At 35.7% G+C, this 27116-nt stretch overlaps 1 protein-coding gene across 6 annotated transcripts in view; it reads left to right on the top strand.

Annotated features, from left to right (window-relative positions):
• The window catches only part of LOC129259327 (syntaxin-binding protein 5-like), a 122336-nt gene that overhangs the window by 54687 nt on the left and 40533 nt on the right, over nt 1-27116 (top strand). For 4 of the 6 annotated variants that reach the window (XM_064098660.1, XM_064098657.1, XM_064098655.1 and 1 more), the window contains exons 3-8: nt 11861-11942; nt 13088-13188; nt 18683-18817; nt 20911-20974; nt 21761-21968; nt 23089-23167. In XM_064098660.1, coding sequence (XP_063954730.1) covers nt 11861-11942; nt 13088-13188; nt 18683-18817; nt 20911-20974; nt 21761-21968; nt 23089-23167 — 669 coding nt within the window. Of the gene's footprint in view, nt 1-11860; nt 11943-13087; nt 13189-18682; nt 18818-20910; nt 20975-21760; nt 21969-23088; nt 23168-23756; nt 23778-27116 lie in introns of all 6 variants that reach the window. The other 2 variants (XM_064098659.1, XM_064098656.1) reach the window with 1 other exon arrangement.

The following is a 27116-nucleotide window of genomic DNA, read 5'->3' as shown; positions in this document are numbered from 1 at the left end:
CATATATATCCTAATCCCCTGGATCAATAATTCCTTTTAGAGGAAGAATGGCATAATATTTCTAATAATAAGCATCATCATATTTTACTCATATATAGTGCTCAGTACAAATAAATTCAGATCAGCTGAGAAAACTGACCGGCCGAATATTGGATTTATTTTTAATCATAAGGATTAATTTTTAAAATTTCAAAAGATTTAAATTCAAATCTTTTAGCTTTATATTTAAATCCACAGTGTTCAAATCTAAATCTAATATTCAGCTGGTCACTTTTCACAGCTGATCTGAATTTTTATTTTTAAGTCCTTGGAATTCAGAGTGTTCTTAGACCACATCGGTAAGCACATAGATATTAAACTATGAATTTGGATTATTGCATTGGTTAACAGATTGGCTTACCCACACTTCATATTTTCAGAATATTCTCCAGAATATGTGTTGATGTAGTAATATTTTTTCTTGGGTGGAGGGGGGGGGGACACAAGGAAGGCAATGGCTCTGCTTTATCTAACCATGGATATCATATTCTGTGACACGTGTTCAGTGCCCTTGTAGTTCTGAACATCTTGGAATGTGGTTTTAAATTCAGAGGCAGATAGACCCGGGGAGTGTTTCATGAAACAATCAGTGATTTTCATTGACATGTGTGCTCTTAGCTAATCAGATATAAGGATTTCAGTAGCTTATAACAAAAGCCAGTGAAAATCACTGACAATTCCCTTTTAAGAAATGCTCCCAATGTCTTTGAATGTACAGGTAAATGCGTATGCATAGATGTGAGAACTGTAAGGGCTTTTTAACCCAGTATTCATGTCTTCTTGATCTACCACCCTCCTACCTTTGAACAAACAAAAATATTGCTTTAAAAAATCGCTGGTTCAAAGTCCTTTAAGCCGTTGCCTACTGGAACCTGGCAATCCCTGTTCGAAGCCTATGGGAATTACAGAATTCAGTAGTCAACGAGTTAAGACACTATGCTCTCTCAGGCTACTAATGTCCTTGTGACTCTGAAACTGCCTCGGTGTAGGATCCAGCCCGGCCAATTCCAATCTGCAATATAACCTCGGGATAACAGACAATTCAACAGACATCAAGTAGGATAATAAACTTCTGGCTGATATTGATTTAAGCGCTCATCTTTACCTTGCTCACCCCCCAGAATTGTTGTCTAAAATTTGCTATCTCTATATTTGTGATAATTCATTTTACTGTCTTAACATTCCCTATTTATTCTCCATTATTAGCAAGCCTTGCAAAGACTGGAAAAGCGCTATTTATCTAGTTTTTATAAAAAATAGATTTTTTGGAAAAAATAGTCTGTGAGGTAAGATTTTTTTTTGTAACCTTTTCTTTTTTAATGTAACTATTCTAAAATGACTGATCCTTTAAAAAAAATTTTGGGGGAAAAAATTATTTTTTAATAAAAACTAAGTCTGTGAGGTAAGATTTTTTTTGTAACCTTTTCTTTTTTGATGTAAACATCTCTAACATGACTGATCCTTTAAAAAAATCCCGGGAATCGACATGATGCTAGTGAAATTGAAACCCCAATGAGTGCTGGTTGTCCACGTAGTCCCATGCATGTCCTTCTGTGTCTGTATAAGAGCAAATCATGCAGGAAAGGTCAAACATAATGGATACTGGATCAGACACAAAAACATTAGGAAACGATGATTGCTATCACATTACATTTGACCATGATTGTGTGTTGTCTGAGGGATGGTAGAAAATATGGGGTTGTTGTACTTGATGTGGTGACTGCCGATTTGTATGGTTTGGGGATAAATTGTTTAGTCCCGTCAAGGCAGTTTTTATATGAAACGATTTTTCATTATGATATATCAAATACTAGTTTGATTTGAAATATTTTGCTTGATATTGTTAAGATATGATTATTATTTGGGTTGCCTCCCCCCCTCCCCATAAATTCTGCATCTTTCGCCTCTATCTAATTTTTCTTTTTCTCTGTCGCCCCCTCTCGATTTCTCTCCCTCTCTCGATCCCTGTCTTTATTTCTCTCTCTCTCCTTTCCCCCATTGCATATTAGATCATATGACTTCATGGCCTATTGTTTTAGATTAAACTTTCAAAACGTATACATGTATGCTTTTTTTTTCATTCACAGTGCTCACATTGTCATTGACTGATTTTCCTGTGATTAAAATTTAATTTGAGCGTGTGAACTTGTAACATTTAAGATATTTTAGTCCTCTCATTCAGTAAAAAATGAAAAGTTTTGCAAATCATGTGGCCGAATAGCATACTTACACCTGTAGAGTTAGACTTTCAGGTGGAGGGGGGGCGGTATTTTTTTTTTCATTTTAGAAAGAGGATTTGTTTTGAGACTAACTCTTTATAATATCATTCCAAGAATTCGAGACAGCCTTTAATCTTGAGGAAGTAACAGAGTAGAATATTGAATTTAAAGTAATTTGATTGGACGATGGGCCAGGGACCCAAGAGGAATACATCGGTGATTAGGAGAGTCTCACCAGCTCCCCCAGATTGCCCCCTAGGGGTATGAGTCGCTGGTGGAAGGGGGCGCTGGGACCGGATAATTGCCGATTGGTCTATTTTCTGTTCTGTCTCATCCCACCCAGTCTGATCCTACTTTAAAAACAATAATAATAATATGCAACATTTATATAGAGCTTAAAGGTCAAGTCCACCCCAGAAAAATATGGATTAGAATAAACAGTGAAAAATCAAACTAGAATTTCATCAAAATTGGACTAAATGGCTATTGGACCAACTGATTATTAAGACAAAATGGTAAGTGGACAATTTAGCAATCAGATCATGTGGATAGTGGACGAACTGATGGTAGACCAAATGATAGTAGATGAGTTGGCAATTGGACGAGTTGGAAATAAACCTGTTATCCTACCCCTTTGATCAAGTCAAGTTGATGAAGAAAGCTCAGACCTAGCCAGCATAGCACGGCCAAGTCGCCATGACGCATGGCCAATTAGCAGAGTATGCAATGTTCTACGTCCCGTGTGCATTGTTTACTACCACACCATGGCAGTAATTGCATTAAATGCTGGATTAATAAGATGGGGTTTAGACGATTTCCTTTTGGACTATAACGGTATAGGAGCACATGGAAATACCAAGTGGGTTATACATGTACCTTCAAAAGAAATTATTCCATCTTTCAATATGGTCTGTTGTTTGTGTATAAAATAAAAGTACAATCGAAGGACTTTGACCCAAATCAGAATAACTTCAGTTAAGCATGATGTAGCAGTCCCCCTCCTTTTCCCATCTTCTCATCATATTGTCATGAATCTACTACGCTTGTGCATTGTTTTAAATCTTACACCTCTTTACTAAACCTTCCTCCACAACTTTGAAAATTTTGCTGAAAATGACATGTTTTTTTTTCAATAAAGTAGAGCATTCATTGCACTTTTAAAATTTGTTATTCACAAATTTCAAATATTTTGGTCTTTTGGGATATGTTTCTGTCATCTTTTGCAACATTTTTTTTCAAAATTGAAGGTGCTGCTTGCCTTAAAAGAGGTAAGACAGCTTTATCAATGGAGTCACTATCTTAGGTATGCAATTCTGAACTGTAAAGTTTTATGAAATATATATGGATTTCGACTGAGTAATAGAGGTTTAAACTCAACTATGTGATCGTGTGAGGTCTAAAAATGCCCAATTCTTTTGATTGCATAATTCTTGAGAACTTTCAATCGGGTGGACTTCAAAGCTCGATAGCAAAAAGAAAAAAAAAATCAAACACATAAACTAATGTAATTAATAAAAAAAAATTGGGGGAATATTTAGGTGCTAAAGTAACAAAGATTTCATTTTTACTGTGGAATGTCCTTAGGCTGACTCAATGCCCTTCTTAGGCCGACTCTCTTCTGCTAACCATAAAACATGAATAGTGTATTGATAGCTACATTTATAGCAACCATTCTTTTGTTGTGAGCTAGTATTAGTTGATGTTGGAGGCAGTCACATCTTTGAGATTGTAAGCGGACCACCTGTGCTTTCTTCCTGTGTTTTCATTGTCAGAATGTGTTTCTTAAGGAATGTTCCCCGATCAAAGGCAGTAACTCTAAATATAGCTCTTTTCAGTTTTCTGAACTGAAGTGGCTCCCAGCCCTGGGTAAAATATGACATTATTATTATTAGTAGTAGTAGTAGTAGTAGTAGTAATATTGTTGTTATTGTTTTATTATTGTTATTATTATGATATTATAATTATCATAATTATTATTATTATGCAATGTGCTGTAGTTCAAATCTTAGATATAAATTATGATACTTGACTTTGCCACTTCTGTGCAACAAAGCCTTGAGCAACACTTACACACAAATATACACAAAACAAGTACAAATCTGGTATTTTGGAAAGAAATATTCAGTAGAAATTTACCCAATTCTGGGTTGAAAAAAAAAGGGGGGGATCATGCATGTTTGCCGGGTAAAGTAATAGGCAAGATGTACATGTCATCTAATTTTCACACAACACTCTGCAAAATGTGCACAGTTACACTTACAAAATACATCGATGTTCTTTCTTCACCATTAGTGGATGAAACTTTTATAGTGTAAGGGTGTTTCTGCGTAATAAGATGCATGAAAATGTGATGCTAAGGGCATCCCAGCATAAGTGTTGGTAGATGATTGAATCTATAAACACAGTGTCAAACTAAGAATCTATTCAATTTCTCTTTGAATTTTCTGTCAAATATGCCATTTATATTTCTCTTTGTTCTCATCCTTATATGGAAATTTTGCCCTTTTGAAGGTTGGTATACGCCCAATGAATTTTGAACCCATTTGAGATAAAATAACCAAAGACCGATCTGATTAAGAATCCACCAGAGACGACATAAAATAATCTTTCATGGGATAAGATCAAAGATGGTGGCTCCGACTCGATGAATGGAGCCAGTGAGACAGCAACAAACTATAACCAAACGAATTCACTGGATGAACTTAGCCACCCCCATAGACAGATGCTAGCCTTGATAAGACACTGTAAGGCCCTAGTACGATGCCTATCTGTGGGCGGCCATCTTTTAAGCTTGGCTGCACATCCCGCTGGACTGGTGTGTAATTGATTTTGAAATCGCAGATGGTATCGTGGAATAATGTTAGCCCAGCATGGCACGGAGTAAGGGAATTTGAACCTGATATGTCCTCTTAAAGAAAAAACTCAGGCGCTGGTGACAGCAGAAGATAAAATCTTCATAGAATTGAAATAAACTAACACAGAATTATGAAAACCCAGAATAAATGACATCTTCCAAACAATTTATCAGGAAAATGTTTAATTACAGAGTTAATGAGCAAATGAAGATAAGAAAAATTACTGAAAAATGCCTGTCCGTTAATTACGTGGTCACACATGTTGTTTTGTGTATTAGCTGCACTAGGAACAGCACATGATAATGAAATTGATATCATTTCCAGCAAGCCTGAATTATTTTTTATTAAACTTTGCTGTTCTAAATAAGCATTCTGGCATGTGATAAATACTTAAGGATTGCTTCCAAGCATTTCCTTTCACAATTAGATTTCTCTACCACAAAGCGAACTTACTTTTAAACTTTAAGATGCAGCTCTCCTACAGGGAGGGTTGTCAAATTTAATACATTTTCACATACACTTTATATATAGATGATTCGTGAATGTTTTAGTGTATTTTTATAATGTATTACTAATTAGAATTGATCTCGAGTAGATATTAAATTATTACAGAATGTGAAAATGTATTGACATTTATATTTCAGAGTGGTTTTTTTTAATATATTTTTTATATGAATATTTGCAATTTGCTGTGGGATATTTTAAACTGGAAACTTAGTATGTGGAGTGTCGAATTGTTTTGGGAAAAGGGTTTTTTAGGGGTTGTCAAAATTTGAAGATAAGTAAGGACCATATAAAAGTCCAACTCTAGGTCCATGCCTGCTTTACCATGTAAATGTACAGCTTTGTTCAAATGCATGCAGTGGTATTTATTTCCAGTGAACACTAGTGGAATAAATGAATCATGCTATATTTATCATGCCCCACTGGAGATTCTATCCTTGCATGTATATTCTCTGTATCTCCTTTGCGTGCCATTTTCTTCCAATATTTCTTATTATTATCAGGAAATTTGATATTTTGTCAGGAAAACTCAGTTTAATGAAGCTAGTCATCACAATGTGGTGCATTGTGGTCTAGTGGTTTTGACGCTAGTCTTTCAATCAGAGGGACATGGGTTCAATTCCAGCCATGGCCAGTGTGTTTCCCTTCAGCAAGATTCTTTATCCACATTGCTACGAACTCAGGCTTGGTAAGGTGAATGGGTACCATAGAGGCGGGTGTTTCATAAAGCTGTTTGTAAGTTACAAGCGCCCTTACGAACGACAAGGGGAGCCTTTCATGGAACAAGTAATCAGTGATTTCCTTTGTCCATTTTTCTCGGCTGCTGAAATAATGACACGACATCTGCTCCTGCGACAATTGCTCCGGTCTTAATATCTCAGAAGGCATAGGATTAGAGCAAGGATTGTAATAGAGTTGTTGGTTCAGAATAATGTAAAGATAATGATAAGGGTTTATTTAGTTTTGGAGGTTAGGTTTTATGTTTCGTTTAATGTGCAGAATTTCCATCGGAGCAATTGTCGCCGGAGCAAATGTCATGGAACCGCTGAAATTCTTTTCTGATTGGATCAGGACAATATCAAGAAGCATTGTGAGACCCCCCTCCTCCCCTCCTCAGGTTGGAGTTCATATTACCATTGTATCTAATAACCAAAATAGTGTGGGCGCGTCGTGGTCTGGTGGTTCTGACTCTCGCCTCTCAAACAGAAGGTCGTGGGTTCGAATCCTAGCCGTGGCATGTTTTCCTTCAGCAAGAAACTTATCCACACTCTGCTGCACTCAACCCAGGTGAGGTAAATGGGTACCAGCAGGAAATAATTCCTCAAAAAAGTTGTGTGCACCTGAATCGGTAGCCCAGCATAGCCAGGTAATGATAATAGCAGGGCCCGCTGGGAGAACAGTTTTCGGAACTGAAGTGGCTACCCTGGGTAAATATACTGTTATTATTATTATTATTATTATTATTAGAGTGTGATATATACCACAGCCTTCATTTCCATATCAGCGGTCCAATGGGGGTTTTCCGCCATTGCATTAGATGGAGATTCTATGGCCAATAATACCATGATATCTCTGACCTAGATTCCATTTAGAATATTGGACAAGTGACCCAGCCTAACTTGAAAGAGTGTAAGCATTCAGCATAATATTTGGCTTGGGAAGAGAAAAATATTACAGTCCTTCTAAAATCATATAATGCCCATGCCATGCAGCTCCAAACAGCTAGCGCTCTACGCTTATTCTTCTTCACTCCGATTACATGCCCTCCTCCGTGGAAGCGGCGAGAGAAACATTCTCTTTTGTACTCCCTTTTGGATTTTACCCGGTAAATTGTCATCAAATTACATCCAAATGAAACACGATTCATTTATTTATCTTTAATCCAATCAATTCCTTTCATAAAGCTAATAGGAGAAGATGACCTTGGCCCGGAACCCTCTGCAGTATTCCCACCAGATAGCTGCCTGCGTGCTTGCGTGCCTGCTCGTCGTCGTCGTCGCGCAAATGAAGCTGTACTTTTTCCAATCAAATCAAAATTTAAACACTCAATTTAGCCTGCTTTGCTGACACGTAGCTGCAAAATTGATGGCACTAAATGCTAATCCATGTGAGCATGTGTTGCTTGCTACATGCCAGCACCACAGGTACATGTATGTAACAGGGTTGGCTGATTAAAGATTTACTGTGTGCAAACGACGAGGGGTGGAGCGTGTGAACATGCCAAAGCGTAAAAACAATAGATGGAGAATGTGAACATCTGTCTTGTAAATAATGTTCCTCGTTTACCAGTATTATTACCAGTGCTATTAGAAATTTTATTGAATCTGAAATATGAACACAATTAACATTTTGATTAATCCTCACAGGAACCCCCCCCCCCTTCAAAAAAGAGATAAATAAATAATAACATGAAAATAAAATAACAGGAATAAATAGATAAATAAAGAAACAAATAAATAATTGAATAAATTGATAAAATATAATTAAATGAAATGAATGAATGAAAATAAATAAATAAATGAATAAAATTATTATATAAGCAATGAATTAAATAAGTAAATAAATAGATAATGAATAAAATCAATACGTAAAAATGAATGGTAACAAAGTGTCTTTGCTGGCCTGTACTTACTTTCAATCTTTTGATTTGTGATATCAAGTTATCAAATTATTGATATCAAAAATTGAATTCCTGATGTCAATAAAAAAACATTTTGTGTTAACAAAAAGTTCTTTCTGGCTTAAAAAAACGAATTATTGAAGTTAAAACGATAGGACATCTTAATTATAAAGTAAATAAGAATGTTGGTTTGTTATTCCCTGAACTAAAATATAAGTATTGTAATGTATTCATCATACATAAAGCAATATTTATCCAAGTATTGGTTTGAATTCAGGCATTTTTGCTATGTGACATGTAACCTACATTTTGTATCAAAGAAGGCAGTGATATTCTTCTAATCTAGTCGAGGCTGTCTTATATTTCTCTCCAAAGCTTACCCAATCTCTAAAAACACTGGGATTTGAGGATGAACCATGGACTAAATCTCCCTCTACGCATTGTTAATTTGTAGTATTGCATTCTGGGATTACAGCCATGTCTGATTGCCAATTTGAGCGTGTAGCGAAGGATTTGCTGAAAAGGGATTTTAATTGAAATTCTATTTGCATTGGGCTGGAAATGCAGATCATGACCCTAGGGATAGTCAGAATGCAGATTTGATTTCATAAATTGGCATTCGCTATCGAATCATAACTAGTACATGTTTATGTACAGACTTGGCTTTTGTTGTTCATTTGTTTTAGTTTCGGAATCTTTCTTGTTATGCAATGTGGCATCATCAGTGATCGAATATTACACCTTTATACAAGAATGCCTTTTTATCAAATAAATCATAAAACAATTGAATTGCAATGGATACAACATAGAAATTGAGGTACTTTGTCAATTTTTTAGTCAGAGCTGCGTTTGTTCGCGCGGGAATCCCGCAAGTGGCCTTTCATTTCCGAGTCTCACATTTCATCTTTATAGACAAAATGATGGGGAGTACAGGAAAGCCTCCATGAAAAGACGCAAAGTGTTTTTGTAGCGCGATTCCTGCTGAAAGACGTTGCAAAGACATTTGACGAGGTACCCGATATTACTCATAAATTGTTCTATCAACCCAAATTTCATATTTCTCTTCATTCTGTGCAACCATGTATATTGCTACCAACCGTATGTGTGTACTCCTGCGCATATATTTCAATGATAATAACAAAAATATGCATTTTTTATATAGCTCTTGATATAATGTTTCTATTGAAGTGCTGCATAATGTTGCCCTAGCTTCAGTTTGATGGTTGTAACAGCACTATTTGAAATATTTTACTTTTTTGGAACATATTTTAAAATATCCCTTTTCTGACTTAAACTGGCAACCTTTAACATATTTCATGTTTGGCTAAAAACTGCGAGAAGCCTTCCGTAAGTACGAGATCTGTCAGGGGGTATTTCAATGGAGCCCGGCTGATGGGGGAAGTTGAGGCTAATTTAATTGTCCTGATGTGCAGCGTGACCAAGAAAAGCCCCACGCTCTGGGGTCTGCTAAATGAAAAGCGTCTCGCTGTGCCAGCTCGCAACCATTCGTCTCCATTATTCCTGGCGATGCTCGCACGCCCGGCATCGTTTTGGGGGGATGAAAATAGAGCGTTTGAGAATGGGAGAGGGATGAAATATCGCCGGTGATGAATTGCTGTGGGTGTCGTAAGGTAGGGGGAAATGACAAGGTGTTTGGTAATGGAAACATTAAGGCAAGCCCGTACATGCTGTAAGAAAGTGAGATTGATACTGAGATACTAGGTAGCGGACGTAGAAAATAGTACATTTTCGTTTCTTAAATTTCAATTTTCTTTAAGGGTAAGATGAATGCCATTGACCCACATGGTGTAAGACACAAATTTTCAGTGTAATTTTTCAAGCAGCTAAAGGGGTAATATGAAGCAAAGGTTATAAGGGGGCTGAATCTGATGATGGTGGACTGTTTTAAGAAAAAATGCAAGTGCGCAAAAAAAAGAAAAGATGATTTAAATGGAATTACATGGAATGTAAAACGTCAAATTAGGAGGTTAGTAAAGAAATTTTGATTCCAACCATGCTAATATATATATATAATACAGATATTTCACACATGAAAAACACATTTTTTTAGAAATATATACCGTTACACCAGTGATAGGCTTCATGTAATGTGTTCATATAGACTTGAATAATCCATATCTTGTGGTATTATGTTATTGAATATTGTAGTGCATGAAACTGGAATATCCTTTTCCTCTCTTTCACTCTTTTGTTTCTATTATCAGAATAAAAAAATACTTGCTGCATTGTTTTTTTTTTCAATTTTCATTGATCCTACTGTGAGATACCATCACCTGATTACTGACTAATACAAAATTATGGTTTCTGAATTTCCTGTGGTACTTCCCATAGTTCACAGGCTTCCGGATTTCCTTACTTTCGTCTTCCCCAACATGAGATCATTCTAGTTTGAAATGAGTCATTTCATATGAGATATTTCTTCATTGACTGTGCAAATCATGCTTATTTTGCTTGATTGTATTAATCAAGCACCTATATTTGTACGAAACATAATGTACAATGTGATTTATGGATCACAGTGCCGTGGACCTGTGATATTGGAAAATAGTGGTATATGTTTAATCAATGATCAGCTGTGATAAGTAATAATGGTGATAGTGATGGTGTTGGTAGTGATGGTGATGGGGATGATGATGATGATGATGATGGTGATGGTGATGATGATGATAGTGGTGATGGTGATGATGATGATAGTGGTGATGATGATGATGATGATAGTGGTGATGATGATGATGATAGTGGTGATGGTGATGATGATGATAGTGGTGATGGTGATGATGATGATAGTGGTGATGATGATGATGATGGTGGTGATGGGGATGATGATGATGATGATGAAGATGATGATGATGATGGTGATAATGATGTTGATGATGAGGAGGAAGATGATGATAATGTTTACAATGATGTTGATGATGATTTTCATTATAAATTATGTTTATGACTTCCATTTCATCAAAAAAGTTCAGGTATTATCACCTGTATGCTACAGGGAGAGATATGGTATACCTTTTATTCTGCCTAAAGTAATATATATATTTTTTTCTTAATTTTGGAAATGTTAACTCATCCCTTTGATGAATGTGATATTGAGGAGACCTACTTTTACTGAGACACCCTGTAGAGACAGTCGTCCCCCTTTCTCTGTTGTCTTGCCAGCAACTTCCAGGAAACGGTGAGAACCTGGGGCTTTGTTTATTAGGGATGTAATCAAGATTCAAGAGTTATTAGCAGGATTGAAAATGACAGAAAAATCAAACTTCCCCGTGTTTTCATTTCTTTTTTCGTAGAAAGGCCCCAGGCCTTAAAAAACGCAAGAGAGAGAGAGAGGGGTGGAGAATGGTTTAAGACAAAAATACAACAAAAATGCAGATATAGATTGAGGTAGGTATAAGAAAGAGAAGGAGGGGGGAGGAAGGAGTTTGGATGTAAATATTTTAATTCATATGAAGTCTCTATTGATATTATTATTGTTATTACTGTTTTTGTGGTTGTTGTTGTTATTATTATTATTAGATATGATGTAATTATTAAAGAAAAAGATAATAGATAGATTTTAGCAGAACAAGATGTTTTCTTTAACCTAGACATTAACCCAACAGATTTGGTAGACCTGGGGTAGACTGTCACGTGAGGCATGATTCCGACACAGCAGTCCTCCAGCTTATGTTTCTAGTAAATGAGGTAAGATATCAGTTAATTGCTGATATGGGCTCCGTTGCATATAAGATACCATAATATTATGGTAACTTTGCCATCCAATGGTAATTTGCATAGAATCCTTGATTCTGATTGGCTGATGATCTTGCTACCATGGTCGTTACTAGTGGATGGCAAATTACCATAATGGTAACTTTTATGCAACGGGGCCTTGGTCTGCACCCTCGTGGTCTACTCTCCATTCGATCTCATCCCACTTGGACTAATACTATAGACCAAGTGGTGAGAAGAAATTGTAATTCCAAATATTATGAATGTAATATATATATATTGGATTTTATTGCGATGAAACTATAAAAATACAATCTCAAGCAGTCCAAAGACTGAAATATGCGACTGTTTACATGTACAAATAGAATCATAACAAAAATATAAAGTAAACATTATAAATAAATATTCAAATACAATACACAAATTCATACAGATGAAAAGGAAATGTATCTTAAGCGCAAAAAAATGCAAGAATGAAAATAACAAATAAATATGAGGCTTGACATTTTTTTACATCAATATTGCAAGAAAGCGAAAATTAAAAGAATACCAAAGCCCCTTTCACAAGCCTTGGCTCGGAATGGTTGCCTGAATATTTTGTCATAGAATATTACATTATGTATTTTACAATCAAGTCTGATAATAACTGTATGTATCACAGCGAACAACTTGCCATTTTGCAGCTGGTGTCTCTTCCTTATTATAGACATTTTGTAGACCTTATGAAAATGGCTCGACAACAGCAACTTTTATCTGGTATTTAAAGTTTTGTCCATAGGGATTACATATTACATGAAACAGATACAAAACAATTTCTGTTTTCCTCTCCATTTCACACAGCTTTGCTTAATGTGTATGTACACTTTATTAAAGCTGTTTTGTGAATACATATATTTACTTATAAGTCAATTAATTAATTTGAAAAATATTATGTTAATATTGTGTTAATATTCTGTTGATAGTCTGTTAAATTGGTCTTATAAGTTAATTGATTAATTTGAAAAATATTCTGTTAATATTCTGTTGATATTTTGTTAATTTGGTCTTATAAGTTAATGGATTAATTTGAAATATATTCTGATAATTTGGTGTTTTCCTCTTTGTAATTATTTTTACAGGGGGCCCTTGTTAGTGTATGTGCAGATGATAGCTTACATCTATGGAATCTTCGTCAGAAAAGACCAGCAATTCTTCACTCACTCAAGTTCAATAGAGAAAGGTAAGAGTAGAGTTCCCGGCTTTCGGTTTTCTAAAATGCAAATTCTGTGTTCTTCCTTTTTTGAACGCTAGATTACAGGTGCTTCGGTGATATCGCCTGCAAAAATATAAGTGTGCTGCGAGTTAGGAACTAGCTTGTGGTTCACTTTCCATAGGCCCTGTTACATTGTTCCGTCCAAGCCTTACGTGGGACTCGCGGGTGATTACTTTTGCTACCCGCAGGTTGCCTCCACGTCACACGCATTGACAGTATCGCGCATAGTTGCCCGTGGGAGGGCATGTAAGTCTGATTTGCACGCAGATAGTTTTGAACATGCTCAAAATTTCTTGCGGTGAGTTGCGGGCAATCACCCACCAGGCTTGCACGGAACGATGCGATGGGGCCTTAAAGGTCAAGTCCACCTCTGAAAAATGTTGATTTGAATCAATAGAGAAAAATCAGACAAGCACAATGCTGAAAATTTCATCAAAATCGGATGTAAAATAAGAAAGTTATGACATTTCAAAGTTTCGCTTATTTTTAACAAAATAGTTATATGAACGAGCCAGTTACATCCAAATGAGAGAGTCAATGATGTCACTCACTCACTATTTCTTTTGTTTTTTATTGTTTGAATTATACAATATTTCAATTTTTACGAATTTGATGATTAGGACCTCCTTGCCTGAAGCACAAAATGTTAAAATAATGGAATTCCATGTGTTCAGGGAGGAATGAAACTTCATTTCACATGACAATGACGAGAAAATCAAAATATTTCATATTTCATATAATAAAATACAAAAGAAATAGTGAGTGAGTGATGTCATAATTTCCCTCATTTGCATACCGACAGAGATGTACATATAACTGTTTTGTGAAATGAAGCAAAACTTTAAAATATCATAACTTTCTTATTTTACATCCGATTTTGATGAAATTTTCAGTGTTATGCTTGTTGAATTTTTCTCTTTTTATTCAAATCAAGTTTTTGTTGGGGTGGACTTGTCCTTTAAGCGATTTTAAACTGGTGAACGGTACATGCTCGCTAAAAGATCACATAATCATTTCTCTGCATGCCTATTACAAGCTTGTTAAAGCCATCCACTAGCAAGTCACTACATGTGGCTTGAAATTTCTGTGAGGGTTGTACAAAACTAGTGAAAAATCTAATAAAAATGTAAGTTTGCAATTGATAAACATGCACTTCAGTATGTAGGTAAAAGATTGACGAACACAATGTGAACTGTGACCAGCATGAATAAATTTGGTCAGCAGATGATCCTCTGATACATGATTGTCTTATTGGATTTTGCTATATGTTAATGATGTTTACTGTAGTAAATAAAGAGGCTTTAATAGGAGGAAATTATAATTTGTAAACAAATTTTCAGCATTACTCCTATGTGTTTAAGATCGCATGCTCGATCTGTAATGAAAATCATAAGTCAGGAAAAGTGATGTTTACTGTATTTTTCATAATTCATTTTTAAGAGATCTAATCAATTGAATTTTCCATAAATTCCATGAAATCTTTATTCTTCAACAATTTCTATTAAAAAAATTATGTTTCTGTATTTTTACAGAAACAGGGCTCCAGCTGAGAGATAAAGATAAAAAAATACTCTGTGGTAGTTATGCATCTCTGCTTACTTTGATATGAGCTTGAGAGTTTGAATATTCTTTTTAAAATATTAAAGAATAAATATGTATGTTGAGATAAATCAAAATCTTCATGTACCTTTAATATTCTTGGACTGTTTCTATTGTTTCATTAAAATTAAAAAGGTCTTGTACACAATTTGCAAGACTAGGTTCTGTGTGCTAGTATTTGTTTACCTTAAATTTTTTAATGACTTTAGATATGTTACTTATATTCTACTTTTTTTTAAATTGTTGATGTATGATGACAAGAATATTACTTAATAGTGCATCTGTATTGCAACAAATTAATGTATGATTTTCCTACATTTTATCATATAATTTACTTCACAAATATTTGGTTTCAGAGAACAGCAGTCTTTTGAATAATAATTCACTTTGCATTTTATATAGAAAAGTTGATATTACTTAGGCATGCTTAAGGTACAGAATATTAATAGTGAAATCATTGCTGTCAACTTGATACTACAATGCAATAGAATGAGCAAAGCCCTGTGTTATAGAATGATATGTGTATGATATGATAATTCAGTCTATGGGAGGCACAATATATATTCTTTGCTTGGGCATGATATTGGAAGATAGTGAAATAACGTTGCCGCTAACGACGAGACCCCAGCGAGTGCTGAAACAGTTTGACGTCACTGCAGTCAAGGGTCTCATATATACAACACGATCTCTTCCAACCCTTTATCCACCCTTCCTCTGAGTTTTCTCTCGTTTTATTGCTCTCGGTCTTTTATTTTCCTCCTGCATTCTTGTATCTCTCTACACTCCTTCATCATAATTTTTCTTCTTTCTATTCCATCTCTTATTTTTTGTATTCTATTCCACTTCTGTCTTCTACCTCTTCTATTCCTCCTCCTCCTTCTCCTTCTTCTTTTTTTCTTCTTCTTCTTCCTCTTCTTTTTCATCTTCTTCTTCGACTCCTCCTCTTCTTCCTCCCCTTCTTTTTTGTTTTCTTTTTCTTCCTATTTTTTCATCTCCTCCTTCTTCTCCTTCTCCTCCTCCTCATTCTCCTTCTCCTCCGTTTTCTTCTCATCCTCCTTCTCCTCCTCCTTCTTCTTCGTCTTCTTCGTTTTCTTTTTCTTCCCATTTTTTTTTCATTCTCCTCCTTCTTCTTTTACTTTTTCTTTTTTTCTTCTTCTACTCCTCCTCTTCCTCTTCTCCTCCTTATTCTTCTTCTTCTCTTCTTTTTGTTGTTGTGTGTATTGTATGTGATATTTTTCGTATGGATTAAAAAGAAAACACTCTGAAGAAAATAAAATCAAGTAAGTGTGGCACTTTCAAACACTGTGACTGAAATTATAAATTTCTCTGCTTGAGATTGTGTTTTCACTTGTCCATTGTCACTTTTTCAAAGCACTAAATAGACCAAATGATTTATACAGACCTGTACAATTTTTTTAGGATTTCATGTTTACAGCATATCACAAACCTTGGTAACAATTTGGACTCTACACCAATGCCTGTAACAGATGATTTATGAATAATATCAGCAAAAGTGGATCAATTTCTGCATGATGCCTTTTGGAAAGGATTTTTAATGAATTACTACTTGTAGATGCTGATTGGAGTGGAGGATCGGAATGACTCGATCTCCTCTCTCTCCTTTTCCATTCACAGTCGTCATAGCAGAGGTGATGCCAATTTGCTGAATTGACGATGTGTAGCGATCTATTTATAGCCTGCGATGTGCGTGTCCCTTGTGACCCAGCCAGGTTGTCTCTGGCCGATGCATAATGTATGTGATGGAATAGTTGGCGGAACTTGCCACAGGTCCACAGACTTTCTAGATTGAAAGGTGGCTCGACAGTCCGAGGGGTGATTCTGATATCGTGGCTCGACAGTCGGAGGGGTTATTCCGATGTTTTATTTGTGGGATGAATTCTGTCCATGAATCACAATCTGGGGAGCATTTCATGATACAAATAGTCAGTGGTTTTCACCGACTGTTGTTATAAGCTACTGAAACCCTTGCATCTGATTGGCTGAGAGCAAGTTGCTTCAAGATGCTACATGCAACATTCCCCAGGGCCCCGTCTTACAAAGAGTTGAGATTGATCTGGGGAGTGTTTCATCAACATTTTCATCCGACAAGTTGTCAGATCTGACATCTTTCTCTGATGTTGATTGGCTGAGAGGTACTGTTACTATGGTAACTGTCGGATAAAATGGGACTTGTCGGATAAAACGTCCGACAAGTCCTTTCATGAAATGCCCCCCCTGATCAATCGCAACTATGGACGGCCAGCAACGTCAACATATGAAATGCATGTTTGTTCAAAAACAATTTCTAGATATATGAATGTATATCCATAAATTCATTGATTTCTTGACAATTTGGTGTGTTCCCCTTTGTTAACAAAGGACATTTTACAAATTTCCTGTAGAAGAAATTATGTCACTGATGGATTTCCATAGAGTTATGATTGATTTGATCGATCATAACTCTTTGTAAGACGGGGCCCAGGAGTCTTTCAGCATGTTTTCAGATAATTCTAAATGATTGTTTTTCTTTCAATTTTAGCACATGAAGTCAGGCAAGGATCATTGCAGGAGGGGGGGGGGGGTTGGTTGGCAGGTGTCACCTTTTTGCTCCTTATTTTTGATATGGTGGTCCCTTTTAATTAGTGTTGCCTTGTTATGAGGAGCAGTTAACCTCATTTTCTAAATGATGATCCTTTTTTATTAGTACGTTTTTGGAAAACAGCCCAGTTTTTGTACCCCCTCATTGGTGAAATCATTGAAATTGCAACCCTACAGTGTGAGCATAATATCAATGAGTGTTGAATGACACCCAAAGTTGCTGAGTGTTGTAATACTACCAACAGAGAGTGAAATAACACCTCAAACTGAAAAGTGGTGTAAAAGGACTGAATATGGTTGTCTCTGTGCACCAGCAATTCTCATGTGATTTATGTTTATTAAAAATGTGATGATTAGTATTTTACTCATGATTTGTAATTCATTGAATAATGTTTTCAATTTTTGTGTACGGACTTGCTGAAAAACAGTCTTTTGGCTGAAAGCAGGTTTTTATTGTCTTTTATTTAAGTAAATAAACCCTACATACACATAGAGTTAAAGGAGAAGTTCACCCTGACAAAAAGTTTATTGTAAAAATAGCAGAAAAAATAATAAGAAATGTTGCTTAAGGTTTGAGAAAAATCCATCAAAGAATTAAAAAGCTATTAGAAATTCGATTATTTGATTTGTGATGTCATATGCGAGCAGCATTCCTACATAACGAAATGGTAAAAGATAAATGAAATGTCATTTTCTCAGAAAATTGAAAATGTTTTCTACTCTACCTTTTGTATATCAATTGACAAATCATTTCAGACCCAATCATGAAAAGAAAATAAGTCATTTTTATATTAAATAACATATGGGGCAGCTGCTCGTTTATGACATCACAAATAATCATAAACTTACATTTCTAATAACTTTTTTAATCTTGAACAGATTTTCCTCACACCTTCACCAATATTTTTATTATTTTTTTCTGCTATTTTTACAACAAACTTTTCTTCAGGGTGAACTTCCCCTTTAACACCTATTATTTTGGTTCCATGACATTTGCTCCGGCGATAATTGCTCTTCTGTGAATTCCACACACTAATGAAAATTGCCAACTTTAACACTATACCTTACCCTAAACCTAAAATAAACTACTATTGCAACCCTAACCCTATATCTAAGATGAAATAAAGTCCGGAGCAATTGTCGCAGGAGCGTGTGTCACCACAACGATTGTTTTGCTGTGTGGTTACTATTTTTTGTGCAAGTTATTACGGTATATGATATTGCAATTGCAAATTGTTTTCTCTTTTTTTTTTTTTTTTGACAGGATAACATACTGTGATCTCCCTTTTCAAAGTAAATGGCTATACATCGGAACAGAAAGGGGGAACGTCCACGTTGTTAACATAGAATCGTTTTCGCTTTCCGGTTATGTAATCAATTGGAACAAAGCAATCGAATTGTGAGTATCCATCCAGAATCATGAAACTGTCGGAGAGATGTTAAAACTCTGTTTCTCAAAAAATTGGGAATATAGTTGTTGAATATAGTCTGTTGCATCAACTGAGAATTGACTCAAAGTCTCGTCAAAGTTACTTTGAAATTTTTTTTTGACTCAATGAAGTTGCATTATTGCATAATCTTTCTTTCTTTTATTTTCTTAAAGAAAAAAGCTAGCAATTAAATGTTTACAAACTTGGATTTCCAAATTATTTTTAGTTTAGATTAGTTGGTTGCATCAACTGAGAATTGACTCAAAGTCTAGTCAAAGTTACATTGAAAAGAAGAAAATTTGACTCAATGAAGTTGCATTATTGCATAATCTTTCTCTCTTTTATTTTCGTAAAGAAAAAAGCTAGCAATTAACAAACTTGGAGTTCCAAATTATTTTGAGTTTAGATAGTTGGTTGCATCAACTGAGAATTGACCCAAAGTTTAGTCTAACTTACATCGAAAAGAAGAAAATTTGACTCAATAAAGTTGACTCCAGCTGACTTCCACTAAATTTGACTCTACAGAAATGGTAGAAATAAGCGTGTACATTGAGACAAGTGTTTTTAAGTTACATTGAACCTCTTATGCCCACACGGTTAGCCTTTGTTGATCCATTACTGATCTGATCAAAATACAATTTACGACTGGGTTCTAGAAATTTAGGGCGCTTGAAATGTCAACCGTCATTATGAATAATACAATGTGTACGGAGAAACTAGGGGCATATACAAGTCAACATGCTATTTGCCACTGTTATGTATTGTACATGTATAAATGTCATATCTTAATCATTACGTATGTTATTCCATTCATTATAGGATTTATCTTATTTGATGAATCATTGCATAGTTTCACAAAAGGCAGAATTTGTTTTCATTGCATTTGAATTCAGGACGTAACAATTAGTACCTCAAAGTATAATTACATTTCTTTTGGATAACATTATGCTTCTATGATGGTTGAAAACTACATAACTTCTGGATGCTGTTGCATAAAAGTTACCATTATGGTAACTTTGCCATCCAGTGGTAGCTTGCATGGAATCCTTGATTTTGATTGGCTGTCGATCATTGTTGCCATGGTAGTTACCATTGAATGACAAAGTTACCATAATGGTAACTTTGCCATCCAGTGGTAGCTTGCATGGAATCCTTGATTTTGATTGGCTGTCGATCATTGTTGCCATGGTAGTTACCATATAATGACAAAGTTACCATAATGGTAACTTTGCCATCCAGTGGTAGCTTGCATGGAATCCTTGATTTTGATTGGCTGTCGATCATTGTTGCCATGGTAGTTACCATTGGAAGGCAAAGTTACCATTACTGTAGTTTTTATGCAACGGGACCCTGTGCTGTCAGGTGTAACATTGTAACAGTGTAACACTGGATAAATCGTTTCGATTCTTGAGATGGAACGTACTTGCCTCGATATATCAAAAAGTATCTTTTGACAAAAACTCTGTGACCCTGTGACCATGTTGTCCTTTCAGTACTCTGTTGATTCACCACAAGAAAGTTGTTAACTCTGGAGGGCCCCGATAATTAGAGCTTAGGCTGTGCTTCTCAGATGGTTCAATCACAAATTTTGTTGTTGTAATTGTAGAAAGATTTGTCATGCAATATGAAAGCTTCACATTGTGGGCCAATATTAGTTTGATGAAGAATTTTGCCTGTAAATTAAAGAGAAGTCCCAAAATTTTAGGAACTAAAAAAATTATACAGACTCTTCTGCAAGCAAAGGGTTGAATTCTAATAGCAAATATAAACGATATATATACGTACAAACCATTTCAGTTTGCATTTCAAGTTACAGATGTTGGAATTCTAATTGTTGCATATACAGGTATTTTTTTTACTACATGTATGTTCCACTTTTTGCTTTTTTTTTCAAATCTGTGGTATGGTTTATGGGAAATGCACTGAGTGCTTGAAGGCCACTTGAGCTACAGCCGGGGTAATAATATCCAAGTCCTTTGGAAGCGCATAGAGACGTTATAATGTGTTATGCACTATACAAGAACTGACTATTATTATCATTCCTATTTCTTTTTCTTCTCAGATCAAGAAAAACCCATCCAGGTCCAGTTGTACATCTTAGTGATAACCCAGTAGATGGAAATAAGGTAAGATATGAAGAATAGTAATAAAATCCGTTAAGAAATTCATGGAGTAGTGGTTTTGACTCTCGCCTTGTAATCAGAGGGTCATGTGTTCATTTCTATTGCTTAGAAAAGGACCGAACATCTGGCTAGAATGCCACTCTGATTTTGTCCATTTTTCAGCAATTGCACATGATCCACCGGATCAATTTGGCACATATTTTTCAAATAGGTAACAGATACTTAGGTGGTTATTTTATTGGATTTTGTTCAAATTCATTTTAGGTTGTACACACAACGGCATATATCTTTAAGATGGGTGCGTGTGTGTTCAAACTTGCTTTCGTTGAACCCCTCCATTTTCATTGTTTTTTATCTGCAGTCTCTATTAAAGGCATTGGCTAACATTGATGCAAGGTCCCACTTGTCACCTGTGTCTGATATGTTACAAAAATGAAGTCCAGAAAAAAATCGCGTCCGAAAATCAGTATTTATTGCTTCAAAAAAGTGAAATACAGAGTGACCGGAAACAGATGTTAATTTCCTCACATACACTCATGTGTTCTTTTATTATCGGTACGATAGAAATTACATGATATCTTCGTTTATAATGTATTAAAAGCATTTCTTTTTATTTTTTGATGGTTTCAGCGTTTTTAGGTTGATAGAAAGGCATCCATGTCATATTTCATCTCTCCTTTGTGTTTTTTTTAAATTACATGTCTATAACGTTAACTTATGCCCTTAAGATTTTCATTCTATTCAAATTTATTGATATTCAAATCCTCTTGTCGTGTTTTTGATCTGCAGTTACTAATAGGTTTTGAGACGGGTGCCGTGGTATTATGGGACCTGAAGACTAGAGTGGCTGAATACCGGTATAACTGCAGCCAGCCCGTCCGCAGCATCGCCTGGCACTACGAGGGCAAGCAGTTTGTGTGCAGCCACATGGACGGCACGCTCACGATATGGAACGTCAAGAACTGCAACAAGCCTGCCAATATCATCTCTCCTCACGGTGAGTTTTGGGATTGGATTTCCTCTCACACAGTATCTTGAGGAATAGCTCTCCCCACCAAACCCTTGCAACCCCAAAATCACTCACAGACAGAGGAATAATAAATGTGACCAGCCACCCCCAAACCAACCATAAGTCGCCCAAAATGAATTTTGAGATTTAATCTAGTTTGAAAAAAGCACAGCCATAGCTTTAAAATGATATATAGTTTGTCTAAATTGATCAACAATAACCCACTGAAATGCAGAAGAAACAAAGCATGAGCTTCAGAAAACAAGGAGAAAACGTTTGAAGATTGTGTTCACTCAAGCATGAGATGTGCACACTGTGTAATTTCAATGGAATTTCCAAGCCTTCTGCAAAATCTTGTATCTTATAATTCAGTTTACAATTTGAAATTTTTACAGTTTCAAAGATGAATAAAGACTCCTTCAGATAAGCTAATTGTTAAATTTTTGCTTTTTGAAGACCAATTTACTATTTTGACTATTAGAGAGAACCTTTCCTGGCAACTTACTGGTGGTTTGGGGGTCACTGGTCACAAATGTTAGATTGCATGCAAAATGCATTTGATATAGTGCATCTCATACTCTCTAGTGTTTCATAACAATAATGGAGTACAAGGAGTTTGAACAACTGTAATGAAGGTGGTTTGTACAGGAGCTCGGCTTTACGTAGGGTTTCTTTACTTACAAGTGCAAAATTATGTAAACTACTCAAGGATATATACAAGAGAATGAGCAAAGCAATCGAGCTGATTTTGAGGATTTTTATCCCCATTTCTTATTAAATGTGATGGGTCTTGTACATACTTTATTGGAAAATTTGTGAAAGTTTGCAATGAAAATAAAGGTTTATGATAATGGCCTAATCTATTATCATCTACAATTGCTATGTTATGACCTTTCCGTCTTATTTTCATGTAGCCCTGAAGAGATGTGAATGTCAATGTTATTAGATTGGCATGTGCTCTGATAAAAAAGGTGGACTTTATATGTGGAATAGTGATAATAATTACAAGTAAATACAAATGTTAAGCACCATATGAATGCAAGTATTATTAGTATTATATTTGGTCGACTCAAAACTAACTTTTGATTTTTTGTTTGTTTCTTTGCAGCCAAAGTACCTGCCAAAGGATTAAAACCAGAGCCGTGCGCCCCCGTGCCCAAGGTAGAATGGGCATCTGTCAAAAGCGGGTGAGTTTGACACCATTTTTTATCAATTTCTTAAAATCATAAAGCCCTTTCCAGATTCTATCAACTTCTGTAGTATATGCCCACAAATACACTGCAATGTCTTTCAGCGAAAGAAATTTCTTCTCTTTCTACAAAACATTCTTTGTAGCCTTCACAATTCAAGTTCGCATGTCAAAATCTTACTTATCACTTTTATGTTCATATCAATGAAGGAAACTGGAGCATTTCATGAACAATTTTGTATGTGATTTTCACTTTATACAATTCGGTGGATTCACAATATTGTGCGCCATCTATCGGTTGCAGCGAACAGGCCAACTTTCTAACTTACATGTAAGGGTCAACATCGCACGCAGGCACAGGCAGTGCACAGTGCTTTTGCTTCAAAAATGAAAACCAAATGGCGCTATTGGTTCGTATCTGCTCTAAATGGGAAACCAAAGTAGTAGGCCTATCCTTATACGTTAGAGAAATGGTTGAGAGTTTGACTGTAATGACAGGAATTGGGCGAGTGGGGGGGGGGGGGGTATTATCATTTGATTATCTGTCAAGTTTCTTTTCATGTTTTCTCCTCTCTTGTTGTGTGTAGTTTTGGTCTGTTCCAGTGGTCGTGAGTTTCTCCTCTGTCTTTTATTCGTCCATTTCATGTTCCTACCATCAATTCTAACCTCATACTCATTTTATTGTAATTTGCTGAATGCAACCAGACCAGCGATTCTCGTGTTTTATCAATATGTTCATCAGTGTTAATCTTGATTAAGATTTCATTTGATGTGAATGGTGTATGCAAGATACATGGCTTAATATAACATTTCATGTATATATATATGCTGTCATGTACATTTTCATGCTCATATCATTGTTATAATCAGAATGAATTATAAGAGGGCATATACTAAAGGTATAATTATCATCAAGTCAAGTCAGTTCGAGGGCATGGAATGGCTTTAGCCTATGCCATCTCGGGCACCATGAACATACATGTAGAAGTGCTTCCAGACCTGTCTATCCAGCATGGCTGTCCTCAGTTCATTAATACTTACAGTATAAATCATGATTATTTATTAATCAGACCAGTAATTTCCAGTAGGGAATGGTGAAACTATGAATAGATTTATGGTGATTTTTTTTCAAAGCTTTCTAACTCATTCTTTTCATCATTCATGGAATGTGCAACTTCAAAATCTCATTACAAAAAAGGCAATGCATCAATAGGGATGTGTATAACTTACTTTTAAAAGGCTTATTATTTTTCCCACCCTTTATTTTCAGACAGTGTGGTTGTGTTTACAAAACACCAGTATCTAATGCTTGGGTGTAATTCATATGGTGTAAGTAGTGGTGACACAACATAGGCTCCTGGGACATTTGCTCCGGTCTAATCGTAGATACCATTCTCATTGCGATTTCTAAAACTAGTGTACTAGAAACCGGCTCAGGAAACCAGTTTGGAAGATCGCCTTGCTAGCGTTCCCATTTGAGCACACAAAAGTGGTTTTCCAAATCACTTCATGTCAAGAGATCTTGTTGCTATGGAAATGCTCTCAGTGGGGTGACACGTTTTGCGTGAAATTCAAAACTGCAACGTAATATTCTACACCTGTCGTGTGGAGTAGCGCGCTCAAAATGTGCGAAATCTCTTCCCGAAGAACAGTTGTGTCCTCACTTACGCTAAAACCAGTTTAATGAGGCAAAGCGATCTTGGAAACTACATTGCGAAGTGGTTTTCTGAACCAGTTTGGAAGATAGCTTCGACCGTTCTCACTACACGTTATTTTAGTTTCCACTAAACTAGTTTTAGGAAGGTAGTGAGAACGGTGTCTTAGAGGTCATAGGGTTAGGGTGAGGATTGTATTAGAGTTTTTGCTTCAGAATAATGTAAAGATAAGGATAAGGGTTTATTCAGTTTTGGAGGTAAGGTTTTATGTTTGGCTCAACCTGCAGATTTTCCATCGCCAGAGCAATTGTCGCCAGAGCAAATGTCATGGAACCTTCAAAGTAGTATATTTCAGTATTTTGTTATCTTAACAAAATATTAAATGGAAAGATGTTCAGGGAAAGCTCAGCCGGTTGGAATGAATCTAACACGGTCACAGTTTAGGGAGAGCATTGGAACTTTTTTTTCGAGAAAAGATTTTTATGTGAATATGGATTAACTGTACATTCAGGTGGCTTTTTTCACCAATCTGTTGTTGAAGTGACATTACGAATGACTTTGCAAATGAATGGAACATGAAATGCCACATTATCAGCCCAATATTTTTTCTTTTATTTTAAAGAGAACTGATAGATTTTTTTTATTATCTCATCTTGAGTTTACTAAGAAATATACTTTTGATTATCAGTGTGATGATATTGTAAACATTTTGATGTGTCAACTTTAGCTAATTTGATTAAAAATGACTGACAACATGGCTTGCCATATACAGTATCAGTTCAGTAAGTCATTCGTAGCTTTGTGAACAGCTTTGTGAAACCGACCTAGGATTCTCTACAGATTGTTGCTTTTCATGTACATAGGGTGCCCTGACTCAGGTACTTTGGGAAATTTATATTGGATATATGTAATCAACTTACATTCTGGCCCGTATTCTGAAGTCGGGTTTAACTTAAACTCAAGTTTAAAGTTGTGGTTTAAGTATGGATAGCCAATTGTTACATAAATCACTAACAGTAGAGATGTAATATTTCACCTCATTTGGCTCTCAAATCATTCATAATTGTATGGGAAGTATATATAGATGATTGTCTTCACCATCGATGAATCAGGAAAGAACATAAGAAACATACAACTAATTAATGAAAATTTTGACACTTTTTGGATTCCCATAATTTCAGCACAGAGTTAGACCATGGTCTAAGTTAAACCCAACTTCAGAATACGGGCCTCTATGTTTATTTTATGAACCTTATTACACTATTATATAATTTCTGTAAGATTGAAAGGGCACTAATGATGTTATATCAAATTGGTATTGTTGATTTTGTTCACTTCATAATGTGTGCTTTGCCTGAGGAACTGATATCTTGTTCGGGGTTTGAACCTGTAACCTTTTTCTTGGTGCATTATGGGGTTTGAACCTGTAACCTTTTTCTCGGTGCATTATGCAAGATTGGAGGATATTGAAAAATGATGTTAGAATGGAATTTTGTAGATTTTGTTCTCTTTAAAATGTGTCCTTTGCCAGAGAACATGATGTTTTGTTGGTTACACTTCGTAATTCCGAAGGTTCGTAATTCCGAAGGTTCTTTATTCTGAAGGTTCGTCATTCCGAAACACGTAAATTGCCTATACCTCGATGTTCGTTAATCCGAAAACGTAAAAGGGTTCGTTAATCCGAACATTTGTGGCGTTATTCCGAAGGTTTGTTATTCCGAAGGTTCGATAATCCGAAAACGAAATAAGGTTCGATGTTGCGAGGGTTCGTTAATCCGAAAACGAAATAAGGTTCGTTAGTCCGAAAACAAAATAAGGTTAGATAATCATTTAGTTTTCGGACTAACGAACCTTCGGAATTACGAACCTCATTTCGTTTTCGGATTAACAAATCTTCGGAATTACGAACCTCACTTCGTTTTCGGACTAACGAACCTTCGAAATTACGAACCTCATTTCGTTTTCGGACTAACGAACCTTCAGAATTACGAACCTTCGGAAATACGAACCTTCGGAATAACGAACCTTCGGAATATCCGAACCTTCGGAATAACGAAGCTTCGGAATTACGAATGTATGCGGTTTTGTTTAGGGTTTGAAGAACCCTAGACCTTTTCCTGGTACATGTACAATACATCATAAAGAAACAAATACGTACATTGTACGATAGATTCTCTTGCTATGTTACAGGTCAAGCACTTAGGTCAAAATGTTGGGGTTTTTTAATTCACATACATACGTGTACATGTAAGGCCTCATTATAAGCCATGAGCTTTTTTTATTATGATACTT

This window comes from Lytechinus pictus, chromosome 4 (genome assembly GCF_037042905.1).
Source record: "Lytechinus pictus isolate F3 Inbred chromosome 4, Lp3.0, whole genome shotgun sequence".
NCBI classification, from domain to species: Eukaryota; Metazoa; Echinodermata; class Echinoidea; order Temnopleuroida; family Toxopneustidae; genus Lytechinus; species Lytechinus pictus.
Note: the sequence above shows the minus strand (reverse complement) of the source record. Positions and strands in the feature narration are given on the sequence as shown.